Source organism: Danio rerio, chromosome 21 (genome assembly GCF_049306965.1).
Source record: "Danio rerio strain Tuebingen ecotype United States chromosome 21, GRCz12tu, whole genome shotgun sequence".
Classification (NCBI taxonomy): Eukaryota; Metazoa; Chordata; class Actinopteri; order Cypriniformes; family Danionidae; genus Danio; species Danio rerio.
The window spans coordinates 2668699-2681320 of NC_133196.1; the positions used below are offsets into that span (position 1 = coordinate 2668699).

At 34.9% G+C, this 12622-nt stretch overlaps 1 protein-coding gene across 25 annotated transcripts in view; it reads right to left on the reverse strand.

Moving 5' to 3' along the window:
- Window positions 1-12622, reverse strand: part of add1 (adducin 1 (alpha)) — a 78444-nt gene that overhangs the window by 51981 nt on the left and 13841 nt on the right. For all 25 annotated transcript variants that reach the window (NM_001079958.1, XM_068215878.2, XM_073934682.1 and 22 more), the window contains 1 exon segment: window positions 322-523. In NM_001079958.1, the coding sequence (NP_001073427.1) occupies window positions 322-516 (195 nt within the window). In that variant the 5' untranslated portion in view covers window positions 517-523.

The window sequence follows — 12622 nt, forward strand, 5'->3', positions numbered from 1 at the left end:
CAATGACTTGCCTAATTACCCTAACTTTACCCTAATTAACCTAGTTAAGCCTTTAAAGCACTTTAAGCTGAATACAAGTGTCTTGAAGAATATCTAGTCTAATATTATTTACTGTCATCATGGCAAAGAGAAAAAAAAATCAGTTATTAGAGATGAGTTATTAAAGCTATTATGATTAGAAATGTGTTGAAGAAATCTGCTCTTCGTTAAACGGAAATTAGGGAAAAATATACAGTGGGGTAATAATTCAGCAGGGCTAATAACTCTAACTTCAACAGTATATTGATTAGTGGAAATGTATGCGTTTAGTGTTGTTCTCACGGGACTCTGCAGGATCATGGAGACTCTCTTGCGCTGCTCCATCATGTTGAAGTCCTGCCGCAGGTCTGGAGCCATGTTTCTCTCCCTCTGGTACTCCGGGCTGCTCTCATCTACTCGGTCGAAATATCGCTCTTTGTGAGGAGGGTTTGTGGGCGGGGGGGCCGTCACCACCCCTGCACCTGAGTCTCCGTTCATCACACACCTGCAAAACAAAAACATTCACACTTCAGTCACCGAGGTCCTGTGAAATCAGTTTTATTTTTTCACAAATTACAATTTTTTTTAATGTTAATTTGAGCAGCATTGTGTGAATGAGTGTGTATGGGTGTTTCCCAGTACTGGGTTGCAGTTGGAAGGACATCCACTGTGTAAAACATATGCTGGAATAGTTGGCGGTTCATTCCTCTGTGGTGAGCCCTGATAAATAAGGGACTAAGCCGAAGGAAAATGAATGAATAAACTAATTTTTGATCCATTTTTCTAAATTTTTCCAAATTTCTATTTTATGTCTACAAACTTTTCTGGACTATTTTTTATCAATGTTTTTTCTGGAAATGTTTTTTCTTCCTATTTTTTATTTATTATAATTTTTATTTATCATTATACTTAGGGTATTTATCATACCCTAAATTCTGCATACACTAAAAAGTAACTATTAAAAACAAGCTGAATTGCTTTAAATAAAATTTTATTATGAAGTGAAATACAATCTGGAGATGAAATCCACTGAAAGCTACTAACATATGTTTAAATGGCATATGAGTGCTTGTAACAGGATGTTTACTGTTGAGTGCACTGGATATAATGAGCTTTCTCTGTCCATTAAGCAGAGTCGAGACATGCATGATGTGCATGAGACAGAGAGGAAAGGATTTTGGGCTGATTTAGCTCCACTGTGTCATTATGGGCAAAACAGATGCTGTTGCCACAGTAACACGACCATCATTCCATCATTAATGCAACAGGTGATGCTGTTTAATAAAACAGAAAACAGAATTAATTGACATGAAGTCAGAAGTCCAAATAATGTACTGTACAGAAAATTACATTAAACAAATTACACTCCCAGCTTCAGGTTTGTGGATATTTTTATTTACTGCATATGCAATATTAATAAGCAAAAAATAATAATTGCCACAATAATCATAAAATAATAATGAAAATTTTACAAAGTACATCAAAACTGTAATTGTTTCTTATAATTACAGGATTAAATTTAAATATGAAACAACAAGAAATAGCCCAGGTTTGCTTTGCTTGTTTCTAGTGCACAACATTAGCAAAAAAATGTGCAATTACTAACAACAACAACAATAATATTAATAGCAATAAATAATAATAATAATAATAATAATAATAATAGCCATAATAATAGTAATAACAATAGCTATAATAATAGCAATTAAGAAGAAGAAGAAGAAGAAGAAGAAGAAGAAATAATAATAGCAATAAATAATAATAAAATAATAATAATAGGAATAATGATAGCAATAATAATAATAATAATAACAACAACAACAACAACAACAGCAACAACAATAATAATAATAATAATAATAGCAATAATAAAAATAATAATAGCAATAATAATAATAATAATAATAATAATAACAACAACAATAATAAGAATAGCAATAATAATAATAATATTAATAATAATAATAATAATAAAAATAACAATGATAGCAATAATAAGAGCAATAATACTAATAATAATAGCAATAATAATAATAATAATAATAATAATAATAATAATAACAATAATAGTAGCAATAAATAATTAGCAATAACAATAATACCAATAGTAATAATAATAAAAGCAATAACAATAATAATAGTAATGATGACAGCAATAATAATAATAACAACAAAAACAATCATAATAATAATAATAGGAATAAATAATAATAGCAATAATAATAATAATAATAATAATAATAATAGGAATAAACAATAATAGCAATAATAGTAGCAATATTAATAATAATAATAATAGAAATAATAATAAAAACAGCAATATTAATAACAACAATATTAATAGCTATAATAATAGTAATAATAATAATAATAATAATAGCAATAATAATAACAATAATAACAGCAATAACAACAATAATAATAGCAAATAATAATAATAATAATAATAATAATAATAACAGCAATAATTATATTAATTTAACAACTATAAAATTAATTAAATATACAATGGAATTTATCTTATACAATAGTTTTGAATTTTTTACCATCATCAAGATTTTTAAAAAATAAATGATCTTTATTCCACTCAAATATTAAACAACAAGAAATATTTTTATTGTAATACAATCACTTTTAAAAAAAGGATGGTTTGTGAATATAAATCAAAGATTTAAAACGGTAAATGACAACATGGTAGATCATAATATTAAACAGTCTTATCATTTACTGGTGATATAATCATTCATTTGCTCAAAACAAGGGGATCTGCAGGAGAATCAATGACACAGCAAACAGAGGCAGTCAGTCTGACTCAGCATTATTGATCATCTAATGTTGTTTTAAGTGTCCAAGGGGTTTGTAGCAGACATTTAAAAGCCAAATAAACATGAAGCTGCTGCTGCTACAGTACATTTCAATCCTCCCCCTCAAACTGACGCTCAAAATACAACATGAGGCATCCGATGCAGCGCAGCATTACAACATGAAGCTAACAGTGATTGTGAAGCAGGAAATAACTGAAGCATTGAGTAATGAAACCCTAAAGCAGCTGCCCTGTTCTACATCCACACACACACACACACACACACACCAGAGAGTACGAAAATCTCTTCCACAACTCAATTACTTGAGTTTAAAGAGCCATTTACACAGAATACATCTTTGCAATCTTGAGACACAGTGAACAGGAATGTAAAAAAGCCTTCTTAAAAAGCACCTATGATGCAAAATCAACATTTGTAAGGTGTTTGGACAGAACTGCGTGTAGGTATAGTGTCATATTTGAATGATATAAACACAATACGTCTTTTTAAAAGCGTCCTGACGTTAAATTCAAATTCTAGGCCTGCCGCAACATGGCGTATCTGTACAGTTTTCCCCTGCCCACCAATATTGATTGACGTGCAGTTTACAATGTCTCAGTGTTAACATGTAAACATACCCACTGAGGCTGGGAAATAACTTTATTTCACGGTATGAGATGGGGTTGGGCGATGTTGACCAATTTGGCAATCGTACGATGTCTAATGTGAAACATCGCAATGGACGATGCCATCTTCGTCATAGGTGGGGGTGGTTAAATATTGTAGCCTACCGTTTTTAAATCCGGAACCACATGGGAATTGCTTTACCCATAACCAAACCATAAATAAATAAAGTTACAAACAAATGACCACCTGTCAATGACTTTTTCCCGCAGGACTCTGGCATGAATAAGCAGTGATCTGTGTGATTCTAATGGCTTTTCCCACAGCTGGTGGAGGAGACGAGAGTTCAGTTGGAGTTCACTGTAGTCAGTGGCGCAAAAAGGGGGTATGCAGTATATGCTGCGCATAGGGGCGCCACACATGGGGGGCGCCATTGTGCCAAAACTATTTTTGAAATTATCCATATTAAAAGTTTCAAATAATATATATATATATATATATATATATATATATATATATATATATATATATATATATATATATATATATATATATATATATATGTTAAAAATGTTTAATTAGCATTTTATACGCGTATAATATTGTATTTTATTAAATTAAAAAAATCCTTTAACACCCCACCCCCCACCCCCATTTTTTATACCATATACATGTTTTTATGAATTTATTATGTATCATATTGATTCATCAGGCCTTTTGGTAACTACTTAGCTCAAAAATATTCTAATTTTAGCTACAAATAAAGTTATAACATGTTTTTATAACATTAAAGTCTTTTTTATTTAACTTTTAGTAGTTTCAGTCAATTGTTCTAGCAAAGACAGACCTTACACTTCTCACAGTCTGCATGTGAGAAGTAATAGCAATGTTCTTTTGCCCTTTAGGACTCCCATGTCTATCATTTTGTTTTGACAAATGTAGTACAAAAAGTCCAAAAGCAAGGTTAGTCAAGGTGATATAATCATTTAGTGAGGGAAAATTAAATTGAGAAGAAATTTGGGGTGGTATGAGAGACATTTTATCACTTGCCTGTTATAAAATATAGTTGGATTGAAGGGGGGTGCGCAAAAGTTAAAGCCGCATACCCATCAGCAAATGTGCAGTTGCGCCCCTGACTGTAGTGCATACATTTTCATTGTTTTCACTGCAGAATCCTCACCGTGTGCGCAAATTTAGGAGACATTTATGCAGAGTGCTTCTTTGCACCTAAAAACGCCAAACACAGCGCTCAGGAACAGATTAAACAGTTGTTACATGAACTTGCTAAAGTAAAAAAAAAGGCTGCAATGCTTGCCCCGCCTTTGAGCTCTTCTTATTGGCTCACTGCTCTAGAACTGAACGTGAATGATTGGTTAACATCAGCTGTCAATCACTCAGTCAATGCCTTCCTGCCTACAGATGACAGGAGCTACAACCGCGGAAATGTGAAGCGCTGAAGATGAGAGAATGAAAATAACACTGACAGATTTACCTACAGTTACTAATAATGGCACATCTCATTAGTGATCATGTGCTGAATGTTAATCCACCATTTACACTTTTCCAAGAGTGGATAAAAGACTTCCAGTGTTTCAAGTCCACTATGAAAATGACTAAAGCCATTCACTGTTAAGTCTGTGGGACGGGGTTTGCAGGTTACAGTGTTTACCACTAAATCTACACAGTTTAAGCGTGAGAGGTGCTGTATAGTCCTTCATTTAATCCTCACGATGCTGTCAGCCGTGCTAGCGGCAGCTATATGTAACATTTAACACAGCTCATGAAAAGACTGGTATAGCTATTAAGATGACAAGCAAATAATAAGTTATATACCAATATAAATGTGGAGCGGGGCGATAGATTGTGATGCCGGCTCAGCATCGTGAAGTTTGTCGGCCATCGGCGATGGACTACTAATATTAGAAAGCTAATTTCAAAATAACCAGTAAAAAAATGATGACTGCTAAATTTTTGCAAACAATTTATATGTGTTGAATTTAAACAAACAAATTAAATTGAGTAATGTTCAACTTTGTTTGTTTAAATTAAGCTCAATTAAATTGTTTACAACCACTTTAAAAAATTGTAAATTTAAGGAATAATTTTTTCGGTGCATCTTTCACGATTTAGTTTTATTTATAAAGTTGATTATCCCAGGAAAATGTACAACAGGGTTTTATATAATAAATAAGCTTGGATATTTAAAAAAAAAAAAAGGACTTGATTATTTTGTACTTTATTTTTAAACGTATAAATATAGTTTTTAGATATAGACTTTAGATGAACAACAAATTCTTGTGTCACATTTCACAGTTTTTGAGCCAACTAACCAGCCGAGGCTTGAAATAGCAACCTTCTTGCTGTGAGGCGAGACCTAATGCACCACCGTGACGGCCTCAATTTCGACAATAAGATTATAAAAGTATTCATTAACCATTTATCAGATTCATTGGGATTAATTACAAACACACAAGTCATAAAAGTTTAAAAGTCTTGTGATAACCCCTAAAAAACACTCCAACTATTTCAATGAGTGCCCTATAATCGGTTGAAGCAATTTTCCAGTAACAGCCACTGTACAAGCACCTCTCATTACAAGTTTGTGAAGATGCTTGACACGCATTGCATTCACAGCATGAGCTTAGCGCAGAATTTACAGCGACCTTCAACTCAAGACGTCATTCACAAAGCCACTCATGTCTGAATAGTGTTCAAGACGCCACAGCATCTGCGTCTCTTTCTCTGGTGATTCTCCAGAGTTTCCTCCCACTCTCTTTCAGCATGTGAATAACTGCGCAGCGGTGCAGTCTTTCTGTGCTCATCTCCCTGGAAACGGTGCAGACACCGACACACAATTCAGTTTCACCGCCGTCATATAATGGCCTCGGATGTGCAGAAATCTCAAAAAGCACAGCACTAATGAAAGTCGGAAAGTGATGCTCTTTTCCTGCATTCTGACTGTCACTTCCTGTTGAGATGGGAAATACATTGAAGCCCCGCAAAAAGAAAAGTCAATAGCTGCGTCCCAAATCGCATACTTTTGCTCTATTCTACGCCATTTTGTAATATAAACAGTGCAAGTAGTGTGTTCACACTGAAAACTCTAAAAATAATAAGAGCACTTTAATTACCCGGATGATGCCCTCATTCTGCTGGTAAAATGAAGTGTGTAATGATGGACACTTGACGCACTCAACGACCGCAGGTTTGCTTATGTAGCGGAAGGGGCGGAGCTATCGGGCGCACATGTTGGATAACTTTATTTATTTTGGATGGTGAAAGCTAAATTCTCCTACGAGAGTGATTATAGCGCCTCCCGATGGTGAATGCGGTTATACTCACGGCAGGTATTATCTAATAATTCGGTCGTTTATTTCACTGATTTAGCGACAGTCAAACGTCATCAGGAAAACGGTTTGAATTTCCGCTTAGTAAAAACGTTAGTGCACCATTTGGAACAGCACTACATACATATACTATCCTGTTACATAAGTACATAGTGCATGAGTGCATAGTGTATAGTGGGCCATTTGGAACGCAGCTAATGTTATGGTTTTCTTCCGGGTGTTCTGGTTTTCCCCACATTCCAAACGCATGCGCTATAAATGAATTGAATAGACTAAATTGGCCGTAGTGTATGTGAATGAATGTTTCCCAGTACTGGGTTGCAGCTGGAAGGACATCCACTGTGTAAAACATATGATGGATATGTTGGCAGTTCATTCCACTGTGGCGACCCCTGATTAATAAAGGGACTAAGCCGAAGGAAAATTGAATAATTGAGATATTTTGTTTAAATGTTTTTGACTATTAAAACTATTTTCATTAGTAATGTTGGTAAATTAAATGTTCATTAAATGCCCAGCCCTACCATCAACAATTTTTCACACAAAATTCAAACACTTTTTCCCAGTTTTCCTAAAATCCTTTCCCAACTGAACACTTGGTGCAGCTATTGGTTTTCCGTTGTGCTTTTGATTGATTTTGGCATTAGTCGCAGACAAACGCAGTGACCCTTTAGCACCAGACAAGACATTTATCCCTAAAAGACCCAGAGTACACTCAAAATCAGTCCATACATGATCAATGCCACAGTACAGGAAGATTTCTGAAATAAACTCAAGAACCCATCTCTACACTCCTTAACAACTGTTGTTAGTTAGTTTGCTTTTATTTGACAGATTTAACAAAAAAATAAACAAGTCGAATTAGACTAATTCATAAATATTTAAAACAGAAGACTGTTTTAATAAAATGCCACCAACAAAAAATGCATTTACATAAATATATTTGCCATTTCTCCAGGAAATAGAACGCTTATATTTTGGAAAAATACAAATATGCATGATATTTTTGAAGCATGCTTAACATTCTGAACATGCAAATTTCCATTCCCTGCTTGTGCAACTTCCACAAGCAGTTTAATATGCAGTTTGACTCTAATCAAATACTAAAAAGCGCTTAAATGACAATTTATCACTGAATATATTCAACTGTTAAAGCATTGGTTTAGAACATTATTTTGCCAGGAAATGCACCACAAAAACAACACTTAACTCCTGCCAAAAATAACCCAAAAATCTCAACTCTAGTAATGCAATAACCTCCTAAAGCTGATTTAGCCGTGAAATGATCATCCTAACAGACCATAATGATGTTTATATAGCTGAGAGAATTATGCAGCGTTATATTAAGCTCTGTGTGTGTGTGTGTGTTTTAAGAGGACAGAGGTGTGTAGGCATTACTGTAATAGTCACTATGGAAACAAAACCCATTTCCATGGAAACCTGTATGATTATGTAATCGTATACGGTCACTTGTGTCCTGTGCTCTGCCCACTCACTCAAAACACCCCTGAATGCTGAGCCATAGAGTTAAATGGGAAAATCTGAACCACCAACATCTATTTTATCATCTCCTGAGCCTGTACTGGCGATTTCATCTTTGGGTTTCTTTCAAACCATGATTTAAAATCACCAAAACTACCCTTAATTCACAATAACATCTAGAAAGTTTCCTTATCAAGCAGGAAAATGGACAGCAATCCGAATTAACAACAAACTAAACATCTAAACAGATGTTTTTTGCTAAACACTGCATGCTGATTGCTAACTTACATCTGCATATAAACATTTTCAAACAGGCAAAGCTTTCGATTTTATGCATTTTAGGTAGGAAAATACCACCTTACATATAATGTCATTATAAATGCATAACATTTTTTCACAAACTCAATATATCATCAGTGAACAGCCCAAACAGAAGTTGTAAAGCTGTTATCCAGCTTTGTGGTAATACATTAAGTTCCCATTATTTAATGTTAGTTCAGGTATTTACTACCATCAAAAATCAATGAGAATATAATTATCACAGCATTATTCATCTTTGTTTGTTTTAAATGGGGGGAAAACAGTTGTGCACTGAGTTTATGTATTTTTTCCTCATTTTAAATGCTAACAAGCCCATCTTTGGACTTTAACACTGCATTAGTAAATGTTGAAGCAAAGATTAATGAATGCAGCACAAATATGTTGTTTACTCTTAGTTCATATAAGAAATTAATTCAATGGAGCCTTATTTGTAAAATGTTTTTGATTATCTTTTATGTCAAAAACTGTTAATTTTCACAAAATAAATAAAATAAAATGTAAAAATTGATGTAAAAAGTTTTGTAAAATGATGGCAGAATGGTGTTTGTAAAACAATTAACAAAAACTACTAATAAATTATCATTATTAATAGATTGTTTTATTATTAATCACATAATTATAAAAAGAATACACTCAGCCATTAAGGAGATTGATGCACATACCTACTAACATGCTGAGCTACACTACTTGACAAAAGTCTTGACGCCTATATACGTTTTAGTAACAGCAAATAATAACTTGACTTCTAGTTGATCATTTGGTGTCAGAAGTAGTGTATATAAAAGGTAAAGGCCTCTAGATTTTGCTTATTTGAGCACAATAAAATCTGATCATGTCTTGATGTTGACTGATTTGATGAGGACAGTAAGCTCTGACTCTGCTCAGACTAAAGTGTCATCACTGAACAGAAATAATGTCCAGTATAGAATATAAAGTCCTGCTGCAGTGGAGACAGAATGAATATTGTGTCTGACTCCATCATGAGCTTGGAGGACTGCATCCATACATCTCTGACATGACTCAAATCACTAATTAATAAAGTCATCTGGAATGGTGAAGAAAGCGTTCCTGCAGGACTCCCAGAGCTCATCAAGAGTCTTTGTGTTCATCTTCAACACCTCCTCCATCTTACCCCAGACATGCTCAATAATGTTCATCTCTGGTGACTGGGCTGGCCAATCCTGGAGCAGCTTGACCTTCTTTGCTTTCAGGAGCTTTGATGTGGAGGCTGAAGTATGAGGAGCGCTATCCTGCTGGAGAATTGTCCCTCTCCTGTGGTTTGTAATGTAATGGGCAGCACAAATGTCTTGATACCTCAGGCTGTTGATGTTGCAGATCTCTCGCACGCCCCCATACTGAGTGTAACCCCAAACCATGATGTCTCCTTCACCAAACTTGACTGATTTCTATGGGAATCTTGACTCCATGCTGGTTCCAGTAGATCTTCTGCAGTATTTGTGATGATTGAGGTGCAGCTCAACAGATGATTCAGCAGAGGAATCCACCTTCTGACACTTTAAAATGATCAACTAGAAGTCAAGTTATTATTTGTTGCTCTTACAACTGGGATCCACCACAAGACTTTTACTAGGTAGTGTACACTGCAAGCTGTTTATTCTCTCTTCACAGTTTCCACATCTCAGACCTCACACTCAATAAAACATTACCCTTCATTCAAAGTTTGTCAAGTAAAGAAAATGCTTTACTTGTTGAAACAATCAAGTTTGTACACTTTTTAAGGGATAGTTAAAACTTCCCATTAATTTACTCACTCACAGGTAATCCAAGATGTGATTTTTTTAATGTTTGCCAACATTTTGGGAAACTTGCACTCCTATAGATGTCTTGTCAACAAACTCAGCCCTGTTTTATGCCGAGTTCAGACTGCGTGATTTTAGCCCTGATTTTGGCTCGCCGACAGGTTTTGAGAAAGTTGGTTAAATGATAATAATTATCATTATCGCAACACTCAACAACAATATTGCACATTTTCCCAGTATCATGCAGCCCTATTTTCCGTCTACGAATTTTCCCTAAAATTCCAGCAAACTCCACGGAGAGTGTGAGAAATGGAGAAGGCAGCTGACTCGAAAGTCCTGCACAGTCGTTGTAAATGAGCCAGATCTGCCTGCATGAGTTTCCTGCATCAATAATGGCTTCCTGACAGATTCAGAATGGCGGTCAAATCCATTTCAGCCCAGCAGCAGGCTCAGATGAAGGCCAAAAAGCCCATCAGAACGGGCCAAAAGCAGTCTCAGAGTTTCTGGCAGCCGCTAAAGCAGACAGCAGGCGATCAGAGACTGAAAACAAACCCAGAGATCAGTTCATAAATGCATATAAGATCCCAGCACCTGCAGAGATGGAGGAAGTGAAGCTTTCCCAGAGCTCAGAGCACAGCATGAGAAATATTGAAAACAAAGTAAGTTTACAGTTTAGATCAACTAATGAGTAGGTGCCAGTCTGATAGAGACTTTTAAAGTTTCTTTCATTTATTTTCCTTCAGTGAATGACCTTCTGGCCACAACCCAGTAGTGGGAAACACACATACACTCTCACATTCCCTCACACACTTACACACTATGGCCAATTTAATTTATTCAATTCCCCTATAGCGCATGTGTTTGGACTGAGGGGGGAAACCGGAGCACCCGGAGGAAACCCACACCAACCCGAAAATACAAGCAAAAACAGAAATGCCAACTGACCCAGCCGGGGATTAAACCAGCGACCTGGAGTAGATTATTTACGATATACAATTATTTATACAATGATGACCATGTTTTTTTTACGTTTAACTGTTCGGTTTTTATATTTGAATACTGTTAGGTTAGATAACCTTAAAGCACTGTTTATTTAACTTTTATTTATCCTGTTATATTTATATATTCGTAATTTATTCGATTGTATGCACAAATAAGGCTAAGAAAAAGACTTGATCACCATAGTCGATCTAAATTAATGAAATCTTTCCAAATAGAGAAATTAAAATTATCTGATGGAATTATATTTATAATCGCAATATATAAAATCACAGCAAAACAAAATATCACAACAGGGCTCGAAATTAACTTTTTTACTTGGTAGCACCGGTGCTCCCAACTTCAAACATTTAGGAGCACCAAAAAAACATTTAGGAGCACCAGAAAACATTTAGGAGCACCCACCAAAAATGAATGAGCACCGCTGCAAATCGTTCTTTAAGGGATTTATTGTAGTTTAAAACAACAATAAATCGTGAAAATTTTGAACGTGCATGAATATCTGCTATAAAAAGTCTGTTACTTTATGAAAAATAAATGTATAGTTTGCATCAAACAAATATGAAGCATTGCAGTAAGAAATATTTATTTTGTACTGCTGTTTTATATGCATGTCAATTTAATAAATAATATTTCTGCAACAAAAAGAACAAAAGATTATAATAAATCATTCAATTCAATGCTGAAAGCTGCAGTCATCAGTAAATAAATTAAAAAATAATTTACACCTCAAGAAAGAATAGACAAAAGAAAGTAAGTAAAGTCTCACTTCTATCACTCTTTAAAAGTTTTGGTTTCAGTTTGTGTCAATTTAAAGGTTCAGTCTGTGTTAGTGGAAAGCAGGTGAGTCAGCCGACCCAATTTATGAGCAGGATTCTTGCGGTGACCACCGGCACAATACCGCTGTTTGTTTTGATGAGCCGCAGTTTCAGTGTAAACTTAGTAAAGGCGAGCTTCTTTGGCGATGATATACAGTATTAGATTTGACATTTGCGCTGAATACGCAGTGAATGCAACACATAGAGATTCGGGCACCTTCTTCGAAAAGCACGTACTCGATTGATCTCAGCTGGCAGATCAATATCCACCACGTGTCATGATCGCTCTCATCTGCGCCTCAACTTTAGGTGGGGTTTGCAAACCTGTGTGCTTTAAGTTTTCACTCTTCAGCCGTTTGTATTTCCCGTGGTCATAAAAGCTCCTTCCCTGTCATCTGACAGCGGAATACCTTGAGTGATTGACAGCTAATATGAACCAATATAGCGGC